Here is a 23,929-nt window from a genome sequence, read left to right on the forward strand (position 1 = left end):
TCCCTGTGGATGCATTCCACTGGTGGGCCACCCGGTCTGCACCGGACCCCCCAGCCCTCCGCAAGACCAGCTCACATGACGACTCAGAAAAGTAGTGAACTTTACACGCTCAAAAAACAACAGTGGAATCGATGGGTCCAATTTATACCCATCATGGAGCAACATTTGTGATCCAGATGGACTGAGCTGCAGAGCACCGTGCTTTAATGCTCTGCAGGACGACATGTCCGGACCCATGGAGCAACACTGCACAGAAATGTGTCGAGACTTTATTATTTCAACATGGCATTGAGCCCCGTGGCAACAGGCCAGAAGTAACAATCTGAAAAATCTAAGAAAAATGACTAAAAACAATAAATTGGAAAGAATTTCAATTCTTCATTCTTCAATTCAGCTCAATTTTCATTCATTTCACTTCATTTTCTTTCTATAGAATCAAATAAACAGTCGCCTGAAGGCAGTTTTACAGAGAAACATCAACAATTCCTCCTGAGCAAAGGAGAAAACTGCCTGTAACAGGAGGAAACCTGCAGAACCAGACTGAGAGACTTTCTGTTGATCTAGCTGAAGGTTAGAGAACTGAGAATCAAAGCTCATATACTTAAATCTATTTCAATACTCAACAACATTGAGTTAAAGCTTCTGCTTGAAGTTCTGTCTTTAGTATTTATTTTATTTTGCATTTCTCACTACATCCCTGTGTTTTTGTGAGCTGTTTTGGCTGTTCTGGTTTTATTGCCGTTGTTTTCATGGCGCTGTGGTTTTGCTGCCTGTATTTAAAGGCCTCAGATGAAGCAGCACTTTGAATTCATGCAGCAGAATCACTTTTCCAGGCAGACGGCGTGGCCCCTCGCCGGGCGCCGAGCGGTGGCGGTGAGCTGCATGTGGAGTTATGGCCCTGCCCGCGCTGCACGGTCCCGGTTGGATCGGCCTGACGGCTCTGAGCCGTGCAGAACTTGCTCTCATTACTCCACATATTCAGATTTCCCTCCTGCATCAGCGGGTCGCTCTGATCCCTCCCTGAATCCACACACCGAGCTCGTTCTTTACCGTTTGTGTGGATTGTGATCTTGCAGACTGTGTTTCGGGGCTTCCATGCAGATGTTTCCTTTCTGCACGCCGGCAGCCTAAAGACCGGGTTAGCCTTCGGGTTACCCCGCAGGAATCTCAGCTCCACGCTGTGTTTAGTGCAAAATGCTGTCTTTGAAAATGTACGGTCCCACACAGCTGTAATTATGGCTCTGCCGTTCTCCTTCTGACCCGCTCTTCTCTTCCTTTCTGTCTTTGTTGTATTTGTTTTTCCTGCAGGTCCGGCGAGTGTGGTCAGCGCTCTGCTGCAGCCAGAAATGGATCCTGGTGTTCTCGCCCCTCCTCCTGCTCTCCCTCACCCTCCTCATGATGGCCGTCACGCCGCCGCTGCCTCTTCCTGCCTCCAGCAGGGACCGCAGGTCGTCCCGGGCCCTCAGCTCCGCCGAGGACTTTGTCAGACCCGGACCCAGGATGGTCGAGCCCCCTCGGGCCGCCATGGACCCCTTCCTCCACCCGCCTCTTCACAGCGGGGCCTGGAGAGGCGGCGTGGGTGGAGAAAAGCGTCACTACCCGCCGCAGCCCAAACCTTCTGGGGACGACAGAACCGGCTTCACAGGGAGAATTCGCTCCAGCAGATATAAACACAACGGCAGCGCCGTGGCCTCCAGGGGGAACCAGCCCCTCCGGTCCAGAGGCCGCCGCCAGCCTCGGTTCACAGCCCCCAGCAGCGAGCCAAGGCGTAGAATTAGTCAGAGCGACCGCAGCGCCGGGGCAAAGCCGGCGGCGCCGACGTACGTTCATGCAGAAAGAAGCAGATTCACAGCGGCACCGGCTCGACCAGATGCTGGAGGCGGGCCAAAAAACAGCCAAATACAGACCAGCACAAAGACAGGAGGACTTCAGCAGGCCTCAGGGACGCTCAGGCGAGAGAAAAGACACGCTGTGAGGGCTGATCGGGCGGCCGAGGCCGCGACAAGCCCCACTGTGGGTCTGAAGGAGTCTCCATCCACGCTGAAAGACGACCGCAGCTGGTGTCAGACCGTCGGGGAGCAGGACTTCCCGGACGGCGACCGCAGGAGCATCAGGACCGGCGGGGGCCGCCTGCCCTGGCTCAGCAGGGACGACATCCAGAAGATGGAGCTGCTGGCCCGCGGGGAGGTGGTCAGCAAGGCCAGCGTGCCGGCGCACGGCCAGGTGCTCCAGGTGGGACTGGATCCACCTGCAGACCCACAGGTACACTGATCTGCTTCAGGGCCTTCACAAGTCTAGAGTCCAGATACTCACAGTATCAGTCCACACCTCTGATGCTCATTAGGTTTATCACATCTCAATAAAAGACAGGGATATTTTAGGTTTTAATGCGACGAGATGTGTATAGTTTACTCCCGTTTCCATTTGTTTGTGTAACATATTTTACCAGTGATGTACTGATGAAGGAGTTTTCAGTTTGATCTGCTGCAGTTTAATAATGAACAGAAGGTTTTAGTTGGAGGAAGACGCTGTAGGGTTTTGGTCTTCGCTGCTCATGGAGCTCCACCCACACACTGCCACGGGAAAACAGCTCTTAGAAAGGGAAGCTAATGATTATTTAAGGCTGCTAATGCCTCAGTCACTGTGGAAAGCTGCTGTAAACAGTGTTTGTTGAGTCACGTGGGCTCTGCAGGAAAAACGGCTGCACGGTTTACTTTACATTGATTGATCTGCACAAATAAAACATGAGTGAATGATTAGCTTCAGATTTAAACGACCGTCAATAGAAACAGTACGATGAAAGCTTAACATGCTCAGGGAGGAGCAGGACGTCACACTTTGCTGAAGTTTGCAGCAGTTTTGAGGAGTGAATGAGCTGCAGTGAAGTCCTGGCTCTCCGGCTGCTTCCTCCCTCAGAGTCCGCCGGGCGCGGCGGCTTCTCCAGGGCGCGGCGCCGCGGGCGGCCAGCCGTCCGGCCACGGCCAGCGCTGCAGGACGGGCCGCTGCTGCCTCGTCAAGCGCACCGAGGACTGGTTCGAGGTGTTCGCCTTCCACCTGGACCGCGTCCTGGGCCTGAACCGGAGCCTGCCCGCCGTGCTGCGGGCCTTCCGCGGAGACGTCCTGCCCTACCGCTACACTGGCGGCGCCCCCAGGCCGGCGCTGTGGTGGGACCCGGGCATCCGGCACCTGGCCGACAGGGACAACGACCAGAACTCGGTGCCGCTGAGCTGGGTCCAGTACCAGCGGCTGCTGCAGGCCCACTGCGGCGGGGAGACCGCCCTGGACTCCGCCCCCTGCGTGGGCGTCCGGCACTCGGAGTGGGGACGGCTGGCTCTCTTCGACTTCTTACTACAGGTAAGAGGACGGACAGTATCTACAGTAACAGTTACAATTACAACACCACTCTGTGATTCTTGGCTTGGAACGTCTCTGTGTGTAGTTTGCATGTTCTCCCTCAGCGTGCAGTGGAATTCAAGTTTTTCGCACAGTTTAAAAACATGACATTTTTGCTCTTGGAAACTATACTTCTGCTACCACACTTCTTATTGCACCTGCATTCAGAGTGGTGCACTGCGGCTGAATCTTTGTGACGAGGAGCTCTTCTCTCAGAACCGGATTACCGTACGTAGTCTGTGTGAGATCTGAGGTTCTTCCTGCCAGTCTGTTCTCCTCTCACCAACAAGGCTCATTGAAGACCCTCGTCTCCAGGTGATGCTTGACATTCCTGTCATGTCTGCAGCTGATGATCACCGCGGCTCCATGAAGAAAAGCAGACCTTTTTTTTTCTTCAAAACGCCGGCTTTCCTGGTTTGACCCGGCATTGACTCGCAGAGTCGATGTTTTCGATCCATCTCTTCATTCTTTATGGTTTCTTCCCCTTTCTAAAGCTCCACCAGACATTTCTCCCTCATTGATTTCTGCTTTGATGGATGAAAGGTGATGAAAAGACTCGATATTAATTTGACATTTGCTTCACAAAGTGCATAAAGCCCCGAGCTGAATGAGGCGTCCTCCGTCCTCCGTCCTCCGTCTCCGCCAGCTGGATTTGAACGGCGTGTCTGGAGTTTCACAGGAACACCCGCTTTCTGCCTGATTCCTGTCGGATTTGAGGATTCCGTCCAGTGTTTGTGTAGCAGATTGCGAGGTGAGCGTGAAGGGCTGCCGCTCATTACACTCCGCTGTCAGGAAGACGTTTGACTTCATGGTGACCCAGTAAACAGCTTTCATCGGGCCGCGTTACATGGAGGCTTTGGGTGCTGCCGCTAATGCATCCTATGTATTATGTATTGTCCATTGATTACCGATAAATCCGTCTGCATGAGGCCTGATGCATGGGAAAAAAAAGTTCCTCCTGGAGAGAAGGCAACACGCTGCGATGAATTCCTCAGTTCATTAAGACGGAGCTCTTTGAGGAGTTATTGAATTTTTGTGAATGCAGATTCTTAATTTCAGTCTTCTCATTAAGTTGCATCAAAGCGCAGTCCAAGCATGTAATATGGGTTAGTCCGAAAGCCTCTGTTTTAATTACTTTATTGATGTGGCTGAGTCTCTGTTTACTGCATTGCCAGCAGTTTTTCTTTTTTTGTTTTTAGTGTTGCAGGTTTAGCAGTTTTGTTTTTCCGCTAACCAGCAGCTTTATCTGCTGCATTCATGACTGCTTGGTTTATAACCCCGGAGTCAGGACAGCCTGAAAGATGAACTCCTTACAGGTCTTTGCAGGATCCATCACTGACTCAAGCGTTCTCACATGAGAACTCATGGTCTTTTGTGTTTTCACTTCAGAAAAGTTTCACGTTCACACAGCAGTATTTTGGAAACAGGATGCTTTTCCGTTGAAGCGGCTGAAACGCTCAAAACGTTCATTGTGCCAACGCTGAGCGGAGCAGAGCAGCAGAGGAGGGAAACCAGCCCTCCTCAGGTTCAGGTTCAGGTTTTAGTCCTCCTCTCTGATGCTTTTTAACACCCGTCCTCCCGGACGGTGGTTCTGCCCTCCATGTGACCCCGGATCCGGAGAGAGGCCTTCAGAAACGTGCTGACTCGCTGGTTTGCGGCTCTTTTCAGTGGTTTTCGTGCATCAAACAGGGCTGACTCAGCTCCTCAGCTCAACACCTCAGTGTTTTTGGAAGCTCAGAGAATGAAGGTCTGAATGGATTTCTGGTAAAGCTGCTGAGCTGAAAAGGTTATGAGTGGCAAATAAGGCAAATGTTAGTGGACTGGACTGACTGATGACTTCTTTTCTCTTTTATTTCTGTTTTTTTAATGATCTTTGATTTTAACTCGGTAAATATTGAAGCTCCAGAGTGCCGAGTCGAGCCGGACTCAGAGACTTGCTGGTTTCAGCGGAGCAGGTTTGACGTCCTCTCTCTCCCTGAGTTGTTGTCCTTCCCTTACACCAGCTCAGATCATTTGGAACTGGTTTCCAGAACCTGACGACGACTTCTCTTGTCTGTCTTCACACTTTCTTCTCACCTTGGTTTAATGATTGCTGCTACACGCGGTTTTGCCCATCAAGCGATCAATAAAGGCTCCGGTTCCTCCGGACTGAAGACACCCATCTGTTCTGCTGGAGATGAGAGGCGTCCTTCATTCAACACCATCTAATCCTCCTTCACAAACTCTTTACCATCTGCTCAGTCCCGTTACCCCTCACAGTCAGTAAATATAAACTGTTCTTTAGGGTGAGAAGAGACTTATGATGAACATTAATCCTTACAGTTATCTTAACAACATTAAATCGTGTGACTCATCAGGAAACCCCACCAGGAGATCTTCTCGTCTGCTGGAATCAATGTGTTGAAGATGCTGCTTTGAAGAGAAATAGTCTCTGTTGGGATCTTTTCTCTTAAACACAAATTGATGTTCATTCACATTTACATTCTGTTTACCTTAAATATGGGAAAGAACATTTTATTAAACGCTAAATGACAAAAAAAAAAAAAAAAACAACTTTATCTAAGCCCAACAGAGGACATATCTCGCTCTAAATTGCTGGTTTCCAAGTTCGATTAGCATTGTGTCCTCCATCGGTGTGTTAGCATTAGCGCTCGCTTCCCCTATACGAGGTTTAGTTTTTAGGTTTTCCCACTGAGAGGGACGAAGGATGTGTTTTACCCTGAGGTGTGAACGTGGCCTCAGACCGCAGCGCCGCTGCATTCCCGCCTCCTCGGTGTGTGTCGCTGCACGCTGCTGGATTGCGTTGTTGTGTGTTATCGACTGAGTTTCTGCCGTCAGACTGTAATTAGACAGCAGATAATTATTTTTTTTTTAAGCTGATGAGAAGATGCAGAGGCTCCAGCAGGGCGGCACTGACAGGACTGTTTCTACTGCACAGACTCAACCTAATGAGCAACACACACACACACACCTGACGTGTGTGTGTGTGTGTGTGTGTGTGTGTGTGTGTGTGTGTGTGTGTGTGTGTGTGTGTGTGTGCACTAGTGTAAGGCACTGTTGTGTTGTTCTCTGTGGGTATGGATGCAATTCAATTAAAAATCCAATACGGCCCTTGGTATAGATAATAATGTGTGTAGTTTTGTTGTTCTGTGTGTGTGTGTGTGTGTGTGTGTGTGTGTGAGTGTGTGTGGAGTTGCTCTCGTTTATAAGGTGCTAATGGCGCTGCCGGGGACTTGTTTGTGTGCTGAAGCGCTCAGGGCCTGTCAGAGAGACGGTAGATCCACAGGAGGAAAGCAGGACCCAGCAGAGCCTCAGACCTCAGCCTGGTGGAAACATGGAGGAGCAGAGCGGCCATTAGTTACTGCTGAAACACCTCACACACACCGGGACGGCTGTCAAACACACGTCTGAACTGGGAGCAGCTGGGCATTTGGGGAGATGGGGATCAAACCGACAACCTGAGGACAGTGAGGGGAAGCCCTCTCCGCCAGCCGAGCCTCTGGAGCTCCAGGCTGCAGCAGGTCGACTCTCAGATGTTACTCAGGTTCCACCGAACGGAGATCCTCTGACAGACCATCGCTTCGAACAGTTCAGGTTATATCTTGCACCTAAAAGTTTCATTAAAAGAGGCTTGATATTGAGATATTTTCTGTAGAAATGGTTTGGTTTTGAAAAATCTCAACCTTTTTACCCCGTCGACTCTGCACCACAATGGAGAAAACCTTCAGGTTTGAATTCTCTGACTCTACTTGACTGGAGACGGATCAGGGCTGCATCCTGAGATGAAGGGAGTCTCACGGCCCTGACGGTGGATAAATCAGCCTCGAGCGGCACTCAGAGCAGTCAGAAGCAGGAAAACCTGGACTTGACCTCTCGTCGCTGTGAGGTTAGAGTTCAGGAGAATGAATGCAGGTGATTACAGCCGGACTGACGGTGTTGGCACAGTGACCCCGTCGCCTCCTCGTTCTGAACAACGTCACGGTGAAGTGTCAGTTCTCTGCAGGGACGCGGCGCCATGGCAACGCTGGAGAGAGACTGCCCGTCTCCACAAAGGCTGTCCAGCAGCTCCGGAGCAGTGTGTGTCCAGCCAGTGGAGCTCAGTGTGTGGTCAGGGGCCTGAATCTCACAGACGTTTCACACAAATGAGAAAAAGATGAGCATGACAGAGCTGTCATCCGCCGCTGTCTGGCTTCGCTCAGAGCTTCTCCATCAGCAGCCTGCAGCCTCCTCCTTCAGTCTGGGGACCGGTCCAAGAAAAACTGTTGGCTGTTTGTTTGCTTGTAATTAGAAATGTTGCGTTTGATGAGTCACATTTGGAGACGTTTGCGTGCAGTGACTACAGCGACTCCGAGAGAGAGGAGCATCATGGGGTTTCATGATTGTATTGTGTTGAGTTCTGCTGGTACGGCCCGTGAAGGCTGAGTGAAGACAGCAATGACTTCTTGTTTGTGGAACCTGAAACTGGCCCTGTATGTAGAGCGAGACGCTGAAAGACGCTCAGAGCAGGAGGTCGGCCAGCAGCCTGAACCTGCAGCAGCTTCACTACGAAACGGTCTCCAGGGTCCTGAAGCAGCTGGAAGTGGAGGAGCTGGTTCCGTGACAGGAGCCTGACGAGCTCTGCCTCCTGCTCTACACCAACCTGTGATAACTGCAATGGCCACTCAGCAGCACAATACAGGGATTTCTTTAAGATATCTTACTTTTTCTTTACCAAAGAGAAAACCTAACGAGCCATTTGTCACAGGAATAGAATGTGTGAAATCAGAACAGAGACCAAGATAATGAAGTCGGCTCTCTGCGGTTTGCTGCTTCCCTGAACCTTTTCATGCAGCCTAATCAGGTTATTATCTGCTCGTCTTGGGCTGGATCAGTGAAACGGTGTTAAACGGAGCCGCGGCGTCTCTTCAGAGGTAATAACCTGCGCCGTGTCGGCGCTCACACTGCCGGAGTGTTTCCTCCACTTCCTCCTGCTCCGGCAGATGTATTGTGTCCCGGCCATCCTCCCCTCCGGAGCGGAGCACCGATCGCTCTCCGCCACGCTCGGCGGAGCCGCTGCTCGCCGCCACACACATTCTGTATTATTTCACCCTGCAGCAGTAATTTGGGCCTGCTTCGTCCTGTCCGCACACCCAGATGAAATGTGTGTCTAACGCCCCTCTGCAGTGTGTGGTGTGTGTGTGGGTCTGGATATGAATAACCCATGAGGCGGAACCCCTGACACACACACACACACTCCTCCAGAAGTCAATCCCTGTAACGGGGCCAAGCTCTAATAGCCTCCCATCGATCCGTGAGAGCCGATGAGAGCGCCTCTGAACACTTGTTCCTACCTGCCGCCTTAACACCTCCCCTGGCTCTGGTAGCTGGAACCCAACACCGCAGTGTGAAGGACACCTGCTCACACACACACACACACACACACACACACACACGGGGGAGTGGAGGTGGAGGACGCCCCGGGGAGGATGGGATGACAGTCTGCTTCTCAGAGAAAGAAGGGTTTGTGTTCCGGGCGGCTCTGCTGCAGCTGCTTGGAAAACAATGGAGCGAAGCTCGGCGTTCCTGATGGACTCGGATTCAGCAGCGGGATCGCCGCAGCCGGAGGGCAACGGCCCGGATGAGAGGGAATTCATAACAACTTCATCAAAAGTCTGTTTAAAAAAAACTATCTACAGATACATATCTCACTTTAAAAGGAATTTTTGATCTGAATTATATGAAGGCGCTTTTCTTTTCTTGAAGTTGGTTTTCCATTTGTTCGCTGCTCCGCTCAGCGACCGCTAAATCCACCTGGAGAGGAAGAGACTGCAACGAAACCCGAGAACAGAAGGGATCGGGACAGAACCCTGGGCAGGAGAACCTTCAGCTCCGTACCAGCGGAAGATGGGAAACTTCAGCTGGGTTCTGTTTTCTGCTCATATTTGGACCGAGACGGCACCGATACCCGGTACCTGGGAATCGGTACCGGTGCTCAGCGGTACCAGTTTTCGGTACTTTTGCGTGTTTATCCAGTAACAAACGCTCATTTGTTGCTGACTGCAGACACAGAGTTGCTAACAGAAGCTAGCATGCTAACGGTGCTGAATACAGGAGTTGTAGCCGTAGATCCGAGGCCGGTCGCTCCTCAGCCTTGAGATAACTCTTGTTCTTAACCAGGAGCTTCCTCAGATTAGAAGCACTCCCGCTGCAGCGAGCGTAATCTGTGTCACATTTTGAAAAGTGAAGCTGTGCTTTCGAGTGATTTCTAGTTATGCTTGCTTCGTTGACATGCTCGCTAGAATGCGAACTCTCCGCTGAAATCCATTCACTGTTTAGTTTGAAATCAGTGTTTCACTCACATGATGCTTTTACTGCTAACTTGAACATTTTCATCAGAAAACAGAGATTTGATAAGGAGCTGTGAAACAGTAACTGAGAGGTGGAGAACAGAGTCTCAGCTCCACAAACTGAGGCTGAGGCGGACTGAAGGGACTGACAGCGGACTGCAGACTCCACCCCGACGCCCGGTGCCAGTGAGCGTTAGCATGAGGTGAAATAAGGTCTGGATTAGCAGACGGGACCTTGACTGACCCGCCGAGCGTTCTATCACGGCGCTGGATACTCAGACCTGCAGCGGGAAAAATGTATTCCAGCAAATCAGACTCCCCAGATACACTTTACAGTTTGTTCCACTTTAATTCTGTTTTGACTCCGACCGCAGCGGAGCTCCGCATGTTGTCTTTCCCCGAGGCCCGCCGCTGCTCGGCGGCGGCGTAAGTCAATATTGGCTCAGTCTCGGCGAAGCCGCTGGACTCGGCTCAGAAAAATCCCAGCGCTGCAGTGTGGGAGTGAAATGTGGCAGCAGGGCGAGAAATCTCCCTAAAAGCACCGCGAAAGTGAGAGGGAAGAGCTGAGAGCGGCACAACACACACTCTCACACACACACATCCTGACCTGAGGGCACCCACACACTCAGCAACAGCCCGTCCTCCGGGCGACCGGGGGCAGACCTCGTCGGGGTTGCGTCTGTTTGTCCGGCACTTTGTCGACCTTTCACCTTCACAGCAGGGAGCGAAACACTCAGCTTCCCTGCTGCTGGACAGATTTATAACTGTCAGCAGAGCTAGCTAGCAGGTTAGCAGCCTCGCGTCGTTCTGGGCGGACGTCGTCCTCGCAGCGACGCGTCTCGCCGTCCCCCGAGCTGCAGCTCCGGTTGGCAGTGTTGGGACGTTTCCCCGGCCGGCCCGTCGTCTCCAGCTCTGTCTCTCAGCTGAATTCTCGCCTCCCTCTTCCTCCCGTCAGATCTGTGGCGTGCGCTGTGCCAGGCGCCAGCCTGTTTTTACGCTGATAGCTGTGTGTGATTATCTGTCAGAGCCGCCGCCAGAAGCAGATCGCCGCCTGGCCGCGATGCGCCGGAGCTGGCAGCGGCTCGCCGCAAATCTGAAGGCAGGAGCCGCTTTTTGTCTCATTTCATGATCTTTTCTTCCAAAGTGTGACGGTGAAGAACAGTGTCTGTTAGAAATGATGAACTCAGACTCAGTCGAGTCTAAATTCACAGAAATCACACTTCTAGCGCTTCCTTTGCCTTGATCAGAACTGTAACTCACCTTCCAGTTTCATTAAAGAGTGATTTGAGTAAGTATCAAATGTAACTATGCATAATAAGTCTACTCACACCTAATACCTGTGCTGAGTGTAAATTTATTCACTGTAAATGAAAGAAAAATAAATATTAGACTTTTGTTCTAATTTTAGACAAAACTTGATTTCGTTTGAAGCAAAGGAAAAAGACAGACGTCCTCACTTCATTTCCCAGAGACGTTCTGGCTCGTTCAGCAGTTCTCCTCCCTTCGGGGATCAGATTGGATTTTGTGTTTTTGTGATTTGTTTTCCCACTTTGGGATTTCAGTGAAGCTGAAGTCATCTGTCCCCTCGTCTCTTTACCAGGTGTGTCTTTTAGGAAGTCAACACTAATTTCCACTCCATTTTGTAGTTCTCTGCGTTTTGTGGTGGTTTGCTTTCCGAGGCCGCTTCAGAAAATGCTTCATTTTGGGGGGTTTTTTTTCAGAAAAGTTTCACGTTTAAACATTAACGTTTTCAAAACATCCAATGAATAAAAATTGATCTGAATATAAGTCATGCTTCTTTTTTTTTCTTAACTCCCCCAAACACATTGCTCCCAGTGTTATTATGAGCGTACAGCGAGGAAGAGGCAGGTGATGAAGCCCGCTACACGTTGCTAACACCTCACTCAAAGGCTTCAAAATGCCGCATTTCAAATTGAAATACTGGACAGTTAGCAATGATAGCTTTAGCAAAAACTGTACTGAATTCAGCACACTCTAAAAGGAGATGATACATTTGCTCTGATTTGAGCAGAGATGTTGTTGTTGGAAGAGGCATGTTCTCCTCTGGCCCCCCATGACTCCTATTAGCAGACTTTTCTGCAAACCTTACTTGATGCGATCTTATCTGAATCTCTTCTTTTGCTCATTTTCCCTATTCAGCATGCTTCATGCAGGATCTTAGTAAATCAGGTGTGTGTGCATCCATCACTGGCTTCTGACAGTCCTCTCTATTGCTGGGTTCCTTCAGAAACTTCGTGTTTTTTTATGCTTATTATCTAAAAAGCCGCTCAGTGTCAGGGCACCGCTAAAGAAGAGGAGCTCAGTCCCATTGTACCATTTATACAGTCTTAAATATTCACACCGCTCTGATCAAAAGACAATTTTGGGTGACAGTACACTGACTAATTGGAAGCTAAAGTCTGTTGTCCCCTTTAACCGCTCATCCTGCTTTCAAGTGTTGCTGCCGAATAACAAGAAAGTCTTTCTTCTTTTATTTGATGAAACTCATTTTCAAAAGGCCGTTGTTACTTTATGAACGGCTGCCTCTTGACTTCATTGATGAAATTAATGCAGCAGGCATCAAAAGAAGTGTGTGTGTGTGTGTGTGTGTGTGTGTGTGTGTGTGTGTGTGTGTGTGTGTGTGTGTGTGTGTGTGAGACACACCAGAAAACAGGAGCTTCACCTCATCATGTCACAAGCGGCTGGAATGAGCATTTTGTGCCTTGTTTCCAGGTTCAGAACACCTCCAGACTGTCACCCATGTCCTCATTTCTTCCTCATTACTTTGTTTTTTCTGGCATGATGAACGTACCGTTGGCCTGATTTACTTAGATCAGGCATAAAGTGTGCTAAATCGCATCCTTACACGAATAGATTTCATGTTCAGTGTGTAACCGGGGGGTGATCTACTGAGAATAGCAGCAGGACTGTCAGCAGGAGGACCTGGAACTGCTGCTTTGTCTTCATTTGCTTGTGTTCTCCAGGTTTATCAATAGGGAGCAGACGGGCCCTTTGTTGACGAGTTTAACCCAATAACACTACTGATCTGCTCAGGAAGGGAGCAGTAGGCGTGTCAGATGGTTGGAAAGAGGACGAAAGTGCAAATCCAGATTTTTTTCAGAGGTGAATGAAACACAAAACACAATATTAAACCAAACAATACAGTTTCTTAGTGTGGTGTCGCTCAAAAAGAAATTCATTAATACATTCTTAATTTGGCATATTATGGGCTATTTAAACCCCCGTCCCTCCTGTCTCGATGCCTGGCTGCCGTCCTGTCCTGTCCTGTCCATTCGTCTGTGTTTCCCCAGTGTTTCCTGCTGTTTGGACTCATCCCTGGTTTCGTGGATTATTCTTCTGTTTTCTCACTCAGGACACCTTCACTTTCGGTCCAAACATGTTTCTTGTGTTCTCTAAGACTGCTTTTCTGCTCAAGGTCAAACTGGTGAAATGAGCAGTTCCTCTGTGAAGGAATTGGTTGATTGACAGATATATTCTCTCATTAAGGATCCATCACTTGTGCCGCTCAGTCAGTAGATCCCATCCATCCACTGCCCAAAAGCTCCAGACAGTCCGGTGGTGTCTTGAGTCTGTCTGCAAACTGCAGTCGAATTCTAGAGAAGAAGAACACAAACAGCTGACAGAGCGGAGGAACAACACGCTTCCTAGAAATAGAGTGAAGAGAACGACACGAGTTTCTAAATAAATACTAAATAGTGGAGTTCAGATACTCGAGTAAATGTCTTGTGGGACTGTCCACTGTCTGCACAGCTGATGGAAACGACTGACAGCAGCAGTGGAGACAGAACCCACTCCAACTCACCTTCACTCTCTGGTCCTGCAGGTCAGCGACCGTCTGGATCGGTACTGCTGCGGCTTCACGCCCGACCCGGCAGAACTCTGCGTGGAGAACCTGCTGCACGCCAAGTGTGGCAGCAGCAAGGACCTGCTGCTGGTTCACATCCTGGTATGTCTCAATAACTGGAAATGAGCCGAAGATCCAAAGAGCCGTTTTCTCTCGGGTCGTTTCAGTGTTAGCCACTGTTGTTACTATTCATCTGAACTCCTGTTTACTGGTGTCGGGCCTTATTTACTCAATTTTGAAAACAATGTCTGTTTCCACAGAGCAGTTTTGTTTTTATGGAAGATAAACCCATTTAAAAACCAGATTTCAGCAAGTTAAGAACACTTGTTTGAAGAAAACTTTTCTGTGGCAGATTTTTTCCACGAATACCAACCTTCAGCTCTTTACTGACACCAGGAAACGATACAAGTTGAATAAATGTTGTTAGGGTTGAATTCTTACTCCATACACAAACAGCATGTGAAAGCTGTAGAGTTGCTGTGAACCACCTGTTGAACCACCGACCGGATTCTGGTGTCAATATCAGCACATCCTCTTAATGTTTTCGTTCTTTTTGATACAAAGCGTCCCAACCTGCTCATCCATTCACTCAGTAAACCTTTCCCTCCTCTTCTGAGCCAGCAGGGTTTTCTCTTCTGTATCTGCAGTCATTTGCCCGATGATTCATGAATTATGGTTTGTCAGGACGCCCGTTCTGCCGATCAGCGCTGATACAGTGAAACAGTCTCTTCTTTCTGTCCTGCTAGTTCGAGTTCCCGTTTCATACCAGAAGTTGAATTGAACCAGCTGTAGTGAGGAGCGTTCCATTAAAGCTCCTCCTGCATCCACACAGCTGACGCCTCGTATCAGTTCACACTGTGACTGTGTTACAGTCAAACTTTGAAAATGCGTCGCCTTTGCAGGTGACAGTGAAAATCAAAATTCAGCGAGTCGGTTCATCTTGAAACTCATGTCTACAGATTATTCCCCCGAAACCGATGATGGGTTTGGCTGTTTTTCCTCCACACGGCTGATTGGTGATCAGTGCTTTAAAAATCCAATAGTATCAAACACAAGACGTCCACAGCAGAGTCAGTTTTTCACCTTTTGCCCTTCTTCTGGCTCAGCATTTCTCTCCAACGTGTTTTACCTTGAACCCTCCCAGAGAGCGGTTGTTGACCCCCCGACTTCCGACCTCTGTTCCTACCAGACTCACCAGTGAAACCAGACACTGGAGGACTCGCCTCACTCCTCCAACACAGGAACGCAGGAAGCTTTGAAATGAAAAGATAAAATAAAGAAATAGATCCCAGCTCCGGGGGCAGTCTCGGTACAGACCTGGTATTTTAAGTTATTATAGATCATATTTGATGAATTGTAAAAATATTTTTGTAAAATTATGCTTCTTGCAAAATTCTTGAAAAATGGCTTTCCCCGGCTGGGGGCAGGATGATCATTCCAGAGTATTTTTTATGTCATTATTGTATTTTGCACATAATGCGATTAATCAAAGAAAAATTAATCGATTAGTCGTGATTAAGAAATGTAACATTTGCCCAGCATTAATTTTATTATTTACTGAGTGAAATAGGTAAGATTGTTTTCCCTTTTTTATGGGTGTGTATTTTGTAAATGTTTTGACATCAACAAGTAAATAACAGACTCGTTAGGATTTAATGATCCAGAGTTTCTCTTTGCCCTGATTTTTCTCACTCGTCTCTTTAGGATTATTTATCTCAGTCCAGTCAGTCTGCAGGTAGATGCACTGTGATGACCTGTTCCGTGTGTGTGTGTGTGTGTGTGTGTGTGTGTCCAGGTGAGGACGGCGGACCCCTCCAGGCTGGTGTTCATAGACAACGCCGGCAGACCGCAGCAGTCCGCCGACAACCTCAACTTCAGGCTGATCGAGGGCATCGACGAGTGAGTCCAACGCCGGATCAGTTTTTAAAGAGACAAACGGAAACACAGCTTCATTCAGCAGCTCAGGAGCCCAGCGGCGCTCTCAGTGAGAGGAAACACTCACACAGAGACACAGTGTCTCCACAGTCAGAAGCTTTAGAGTCAGCTCGCTGGGATTTTCCTGTCTGATGAGAGGAGCGAGCGCTCTGTGAACCGCCGCTCGATACGTCGAGTGAAGCGGGTCGGACGGAGCGTCCCCTCTGTCTGCCACTTACAATTACTGAGCCGCTCCGTCTGACACAGAAACAAGAGTCTTAAATGTCTTAATCCAGAAGATGAAAGACGGAGAAAACAGACTGTTGAGTCTTCAGAATATTTCTCAAGGCTGAATAATGTGGAAATAAATGATGAGAACACAGGTGCTGCTGACCTGCTTCTCAGATCACACCTAAAGTCTTTATCACATTTAGATTACACACACACACACACACTCATTAACATGTGAACACGATGCCGTTAGCATGCTAAGCTAACAGAGTGGGCGGTGAAAGTCAAATTTTTCTGAAACGAAAGTGCAGCAACGAGTCACTTGACCGGCTGTCCTGCCAAATGACCTTTTTTATCTTTCACTTCAGTTTAGTTTCCTTGAGTTCAGTCCTGAAGCAGAACCAGGACTTTTACAGGAAGATATTGAGATAATCTCATTTTCTGCCTCCGACAAAGAGAAGAATCCTGTGAGGACGTGGGTCGGGTTGTCCGGTCCGTTGTCGTGTCTCTTTAACCCCCCGTCCGTTCCTCCTCCAGGTTCCCGGAGACAGCAGCGTCGGTGCTGCGCTCCGGCTGTCTGGAGAGGCTTCTCCTGCGCTCCCTGTACACCGACCGGGAGTTCTGGGAGAGCCGGGGCGGCGCCGCCGGCCTCCGGCCTCTGGTCCGCACGGTGCAGCAGCGAGGGGACGTCCTCCTCCGGCACATCCAGGACCGGAAGCTCCGCCTCCGCAGCGACCTCTGAACCGGCGGGCCGCCGTCTCCTCAGTGATCAGATGAATCGTTCATCTCAATCAGAGACTGAGGGAACAGGAAGCTGCAGACGCGGGACGAGCCTGACCAACCTCCGGTCTGATACCAAGACTCATCGCCATGGCGACCGTTACGAAACCGTTCCAGAAAAGACATTTGACTCTGGTTATCCAACAGCAATGATTTCAGGTGAAGCCGGAGAACTCTGGTTGTATTTCGGGTGTCCGTTTCCATGACAACGGTGCTTGGAGCCTCTGAAACGGCTCCTGCTGTAGGTAACAGTTCTGCAGCTCGTCACTGATGAGCTCTGGACGTCGACGGATATCCAGCAATGTAACGCCCTCCTTTGAAAACAGAAGGAAGTGTTTCCCCGGTGTGAACACAGAGCGCTCCAGCGGCTCTCCGGAACATTTCAGTGTCACATTTTCCACAGCGTCTTCAAATCCGGCCTGAACTTTAATGATCTGAGATTAATTAATCCTGTTAGCCCTGAACTGACCAATAAAGAGTTAATAACGCCGTCGTTTCACGCTGGTGCTGAAATATTTCAGGTGTCCTATAAGGCTTTATTGTTGGTGCTTGCTGTTTTTTCAAATGATAATGCTGACCCTAGTTTGGGTTCATAGGTCTGATTCATTAAATTTCCTGCTCGGGCACATAAATGGCAGTTTCAGTTTGAGAATATTTTGTGTTATCAACAGAGAATCTAACATTCAGACAAATGAAATGAAGGTTTATGTGTTTATTGCTGTTTCTGCTGGAAACTGAAAAAATCAAGAATATTTTGTATCTCTCATTTCAGGCAGTAAAACCTATGACGATTCATTTCACACAGATTTTGATCCTTTATTTCTTGAAACTTGGATGATTGAGGCTCGCAGACGATGAAAACCTGAAACTGACCGTCGCCTAGAATGTAATTATTACATGGGATCAATAAACCAGGATATTTTTAGCTGAAATGTCAGCTTCCTGTCATTATGTTCATTTCTCTGCACTCATTACAGAATATTGCCCGGGGTTTGGGTCCCGGGGTGGGAAGGGGGGGCAGGTGCTCCAGAGTCCCAGTGAGGCTCAGCATGTTCTCACCATGTAAAGTTGGCTTCTGCACTTCAGAGCTTCTCCAGATGTGTGAATGCAGCTGTGGATGTCAGCAGAAGCACAACCGGGCGCGGCTCCGTCCGACTGACGCTAACTGAAATTCCCGCCGGCCCTCAAAGCCTGATTGAAGGAGACGGACTGGCGGCGCTCCGTATGAAGTCCCTCACAGCGCCGTGTCCATCCAGACGCTCGTCGCTCCCAACAACATCCTGTTTTTTACGCCTCCTGTTATGTCTGTCCCCTTCATCCCAACAAGACGAGAGATGGTTCAGTGAAAGGAACGACATTTCTCTTCTGCTTTAATCATTTATTGGCGCTGGCGGCAGATCGCTGATTGATTTGGACGTCTGTTTTTAGGAGATAAGTTTTTAATGGAGGGGATTAAAGATGTCTGCCGGCAGCTGGAGCCCGTCCCGGGACTCTTCTGAGGAGCTGCAGCCCGCTAAACAGAAGTATATAATGCTGTTTTGAAGCGTGTTTTCAAAGCGCCTGGTCTGGTATTGTTGGGATGAGCAGCGGCGGCGGCGGTGGCGGCAGCTCACAGAGAAAGGAAGTGGAATTGGACGAGAATCAAGTGTCAGAAGAGAAAGAAGGAAGGAGGCTTTGCTGCCTGAGCGGCGTCTTTCTGCGCTTTAAAGCACAGATCGTATCACTTGAAGCCGCTTCACGGTTTCCCCGCTCCGATTAGAATTCCTCTGGTATTGGCGGCGGCTGGATTAATGACATTTTTCGCGGCTGCACGCCGCTCTCATCACCGGATAAATGGCTGTAATGAGAAACGCTTCAGATCTGCGATCCTCTCTTCATCCTCACTCCGTCTCTTTCTCCTCTACAGTCAAACCGCCGGCTGGTGTTAGATTTAGCTATTTTGAGATAATCTTTTTTAATTAAACCCATCTGAACATGAAGATGAGCCTTCGGAGCTGAAACACTGCAGGTCCAAACAGCAGATTATCCAGAGGAGTGAAGGAAGTTTCACAGCCGCACGTTCAGCCGAGATGTAAAATTTATTAGACTCGTTGTCTTCACAGAGGATAGTTTGAATTTAACAGACTTTTTCCTTTCAGCTTAAATGATTTGGCAAATTACGTGTTTCTGATTTTACTAAGAATATTGAAAAGAAAAAAGTGCAGATGGTGATAGAACCCTTCCTTCCTCTCCGGCTGACTCCAGGGTCGGAGTGTGTGTCGTCTTCATAATTCAGACACATCGCTGTGAATCCATTACAGGAATGTATTTCTGTATTTTATACACATGTGTGTATTTTTCTGAGTGTGTGTAAGCGTGAGAGAGCAGGAGACACAGATGACAGGCGTGAAGCGTCCATCGCGGCGCGGCGGGCTGAAGGTCATCATCCGGTGAAGCGTGGAAACGCCGCAGGCCTGCTGCTCTCTGGGAGGAGCCGCAGCCTCGCTCTTCTCCAAACACTCCGACGCTGCTAACCGAGTTCGTGCACGTGTGACGTGTTTGGTGTGTGTGATGAGGGTGAATGTTCAGGTCTCTCTGCAGAGGTCAGTCAGACCCTTTTAGAGCCGTCCTACTCTGGCGGCGGATTAGGAACAAATGCACAGTTAAAAACTTTGTCACGCAACACGAGCTTCAGGCATAGCTTACAGCCATAGACATGGCTGCTAGCATTAGCTCCCACTGTAGCAAACGGCTGGATTTCTACTGGATGCATTTTACTTGTGGCTGACGACCTGCAGCTGCAACAGAGTCAGAGATGATCAGACAGCAGCTCTATTTTCTCCACATATGGCAGCGAACGCGCCAGGGACTCAACGGCGGGCCTGTAGAGTCACATACCATCAGATGCCGGTCATATCGGCATAAATCTCCGCTTGTACCTCCTGCTGTGTGACTTCATTTTCCGCTGCGGATCTGATCCAGATCTGTAACACGACCAGTGTGAAATGGTTTAAACCGACAGACTCGTGTCTATTAGGCTGTCCAAACTGTGGCCTGAGGACCTGCTGAGTCCCATGGAAACTTTTTAATACACTGATTTGATTTGGATTTGAACATGGATGTATTTAACCGAACCACACAAGGTGTTGATGAGGAGGATTCTGAACGAAATGTTGACACGCTTCAGGTGAAAACTCATAACAATTGTCGAATAAATTCCTGAAAAAGAGCTGTAAATGAAGAAAATATACGTTCATAAAAACCCAGCTACAGAATTCATCATCCATAAAGGAGAGAGCCGGGCTGAAGCCTCTGAGGAGCTGCAGCGGAGGTGGAGGAACCCGGCTGTGAACCCGGCTGTGAATCCTTGGTCTCTGAACTGCAGAAGCTGGAGCTGCGTCCCGCTCTCGTCCCGCTGCTCTGCTCGCTGCAGGCCTCCGGCTGTTGACGGAGTATTTACACACTCTGACGGCGCCTCTCGGCTCATGATGATGTTTTGTGACGGAGCAGTAAATAAGAGGCGCTCCGAGCCTCGGAGACGAGGATCAGGGTGGAGGTCCAGGCCTCCAGCTCCACAACACAACCCTCCCTCTTCTCACAGCACTCGCAGCTGAAACTGTAAATCCTCCTCTTCCTAACAAGAGTCATGAAGACTCGGAGTGAAAGAAAACCGTTGACCCTGAACGCCTCGGCAGTATTTTTAGATCAGGTCACTACAACTGATCAGCCACAGCAGCAGGGAGCTGCTTTACATAAAAACGTTTAGTTTACTGCATCATCATCCTTTCAGTAAACATAAATATTGCTACTTGTGTGCCGAAGGGTCGGTCAGTGATTCCAACTAAAGAACGTTTAAATGAAATGATTCTGTCGTCATTAGTGCGCCTGAATAAAAACCTCACGGAGCTGCGGTCACACAGCCGCCGTGTGAAGCGCCGCTCTGTTGACCCTCGCACATCCACCCCCGCTGATGTGTGTATCCAGCCTGTCATTCAGTCCCTGGTCCTGCAGGAAGCCGTCCAGCCCAGATCTGCTGAAGTGAAGGCTGCCCGTGTGGTTTGGCAGAGGTCAGAGGTCACAGTGTTTGCTCTGGTGAATGGTGTGTTCATGTCAGGTGCTGTAAACCTGAAAGCTACATGCTACATGCTACATGCTACATGCTACATGCTACAGAGCTCAGGCTCACACTCCAGTGATGCTCCATGCTGAACATGACCAAAGCCTGACTGATTCACTCATTAACGGTGTGACAGGGTGAAAGACAGACGGAGCGCCTGACTCCAAAAATAAAGCCTACCCACAAGTGTCAAAAACTTACAGTATCCCAGCATGCACCAGGGGCTGCTCCAGAAAGGCTGTGAGTCCATAGACTCCAGTTCAAAATGAAACGTTAATAAAACTGATCGGCTGTGTTTCTGCAGCTCAGAGTGTTTTTTTTTCTCATGTCCGGACGAGAGATCAGGTGGTCCATCTGAAAACAGGTTTTCATAATGAGGGGGCGTGGCTACTTGATTGACAGGTCTGCTCTGGATGATTCACAGATCCTTCCAGCAGGTTTACATTGAGGAGCCGACATTAGAATGACGTTCTCCTGGGTGTGTTCGGTCCCACAGGGACTCGGTTTGTTGATTCGTTTTAATTAGCTGTCGGCTCACTGTAACCATGAATGGATGAACTGTTCTCTAGACCCTCCAAAGATTCTGTTATCCAGAGTTATTATCCGTCTGTAAGTACAGTTTTGCATTCATATGTGGTTTTAGCAGTAAATATGTGGAGTCTTTCCCTGAACTTGGTCTTTTTTTCTGAGAAGTTGTGTCCTGAACATGAGTTTTAACCAACTTTAAGCTAGCAAGATGTTTTGATGGCTCTCGTCGGGTTCTGCCTCAGTTTTGGAGCCAGGTTGCTTCGTCCCTCCTTCATACAGTCAGTGGTTCTGCAGACCGTCCTCCACCCCCACGGCTGTGGCGGGACTGTCCCGCAGTGTCTGTTCTGAAGGCCGTGTGCTGCTTCTGCCCCGCTAACAGCAGCTAGCGTCAGGTGTCATGGCTCCGTCTGGAGCCTTAATGGATCTCTCTCCTCACACACTTCTACATCCTTCCTTCGAACTTCATTCTTGTGTGAAACAATCAGTTTTCTTAGTTTGGTATCAGCTGATTGGATTCTACCCTACAGTGTCTTTCTACATCAGAACATTCATGCAATCAGACGTCAGAAGCTCTACAGTTATCTGAACGAGAAACAATCAGCTCTACACAATCCAGCAGACGAAGCCCCGCAGTCTCTGTTAACCTGGAAACAGCAGGAGTCCACGACAGCCTGACGTCCCACTGTTTCTTCCCGTCTGCAGAGAGACGACGCCAAGTGTTTTCAAAAATTTGCATTTCAATTCTTGTAAACAAATCCTGAAAATGCTTCTATGGTTTTGCGTTTCAGCTGGAAAACAGTTTCAGTCTGTTTCAGGATGATTTCTCCAAAACGTTCCTCCGGTTATATGAACTCGTTTGGCCCCTGGATTCAGTTTGGATATTTTCATTCATTCATGTTAAACTGTTGATAAAAATGCTTCATTCTGAAATGAGTCGTTCAAACAGACTTGTTAATCAGAAGGAATATTTCCACTTTTCATTTAATTTATGCTTCATTTCCAACATCTGAACAATCAAAGAGGAGAAAGAAAGAACGACGGAACATCCAGTGACCAGATCTACTGGATCTGTGCCTTGGATCATTGACAGTTTTCACTGCAGGTTTCCCAGCTGACAGCGGAGGAGGAGGCTCTGCAGAAAGATCCGGGCCTCCCAGGACCACCAGGAGGGCCTGGCAGAGCGGGCTGGAGAATCAGGACCTCAGGGCTCTGGAGGAGCAGGGAGAGATGGAGGGCAGGCAGCAGAGGCTGACAGGTTTAATGAGCGCCTCAGATTCTCCTCCTCTTCACATCCTGCTTTCATTCCAAACATGGAATAAAATCCTTCATATCAACGGATCAGACTGTCTGAGCATCAGAGTGATTTCATTAGTTTATTAGTGATGGGTCATTCTTCTAAATTCTGTTCTCATGTCTTCTTGCTCTTCATCTGGAAACACAGCGAGTGCCGACGGGTTGGCTCGGTGTCGGAGTGTTTTCTGTCTTTCTCTAACAGCTCGTTAAAGAGCCGTGAGCTGCTGCTGCACCGGGGCAGAGACCTCAGTCCTGACCGGCCTCAGTAACGAGGACCAGCTGTGGAGCCAGGCGACGAACAGCTGGCTGTCAGACTGCCGCCCTGATCCTGGGTCTGCAGCAGAGGGGAGCAAGGCACGAGTCTGACACGCCCACTTTCTACCATATATGGTCGACGCAAAGTAGCTCCTGAATATTCTGCCTGCTGATCAATGAACCTTCAGGATCTTAAAGTCTGATTAATGATGAAATGAAATCTATGAGATGAACCTGGTTCAATCCTCCACCTGCTCTGCTTCTCCTGAGTCCAAACGCTCCGTCCTCCAGGGTTAAAGCTGGCGCAGCGATGCCTCGTTCTCACGTCACGAAGTTTATAAAAAACCCAACGCTGTTATCCAGGCTCCGTTTTGAGTGTAAGTGACATTTATCAACCCATCAGCAGGTGAAAACTGAAGCCAAAGCAGAAGTGCAGAACAGCTGTAATACCAGGGAAGTTCCCACAGGGGGCGATGATCCTGGTTTCAAAAGGAGCCCGGGTCTCATTGGAATCCATTGAAAAATGATGAATTAGTCCGGTTTCAGAACATGTTCTGGTCTCCATCACTAGTTTCAAATACTGGGAACTACTTCTTCTTTTGAAATCACTACGCCCAGACGCCATGTTTAGTAAGTAGTTCCGGCTTAGCAATCTTCGCATAAACAACTCAATCTCGTAATTTTGCATTAATATTTGACAGCGTAGTGAATGTGCGGATTATAACGTGTCCACCAAAGTGTTTGGGGGTTGTTGGATTGTGTATTTGATGAGTTTGACGAGGGGGAACAAAAATCCGGTGTGGTGTGTGTCCGGTGTGGTGTGTGTCCGGTGTGAGTGGGCTGAAATGTGTGTGTCTCAGCCTCTGTGAGGGTTGAGAATCCTGCTCTTTTTTAACCAAGTTTCTCAGGACTTCAGGAAGGAAACTCCCAGACGCAGGGAGAACATGCAAACTCCGCACAGTGTTTGAATCCATGAGCTTCTCATTGTGAGGTGAGAGAGCGAACCACTACCACATGCAGGCCTACTTTATTAATCCCAGAACAAAATCCATTACAGGTGCTTCACACAGAGTATTAAAATCAAATAATAAAGGATGAACTATTAAATTAGTAGGTCTTACTTTACATCAGGTCATTCTGAAGGTCGTTCTTCATTGTTTTCATCCCTCTGACCCTGCAGTGTTGAAACAGGCTGACTCTTCCTCATAAAACCCGATCCTGGAGGAAGCTGCAGCAGAACCTGAAGGC

At 48.9% G+C, this 23,929-nt stretch overlaps 1 protein-coding gene across 1 annotated transcript in view; it reads left to right on the plus strand.

The window, feature by feature from the left end:
- LOC115396417 (Golgi-associated kinase 1A-like) overlaps positions 1 to 17,405 on the plus strand; it is a 42,947-nt gene extending 25,542 nt beyond the window's left edge. Inside the window, exons 2-6 of the mRNA XM_030102294.1 lie at positions 1,309 to 2,262; positions 2,917 to 3,354; positions 13,564 to 13,686; positions 15,380 to 15,483; positions 16,267 to 17,405. Of these exons, the coding sequence (XP_029958154.1) occupies positions 1,309 to 2,262; positions 2,917 to 3,354; positions 13,564 to 13,686; positions 15,380 to 15,483; positions 16,267 to 16,471 (1,824 nt within the window). The 3' untranslated portion in view covers positions 16,472 to 17,405. The remainder of the gene's footprint in view (positions 1 to 1,308; positions 2,263 to 2,916; positions 3,355 to 13,563; positions 13,687 to 15,379; positions 15,484 to 16,266) is intronic.
- The last annotated feature ends 6,524 nt before the right edge of the window (positions 17,406 to 23,929 follow it).

This window comes from Salarias fasciatus, chromosome 11 (assembly GCF_902148845.1).
Source record: "Salarias fasciatus chromosome 11, fSalaFa1.1, whole genome shotgun sequence".
NCBI classification, from domain to species: Eukaryota; Metazoa; Chordata; class Actinopteri; order Blenniiformes; family Blenniidae; genus Salarias; species Salarias fasciatus.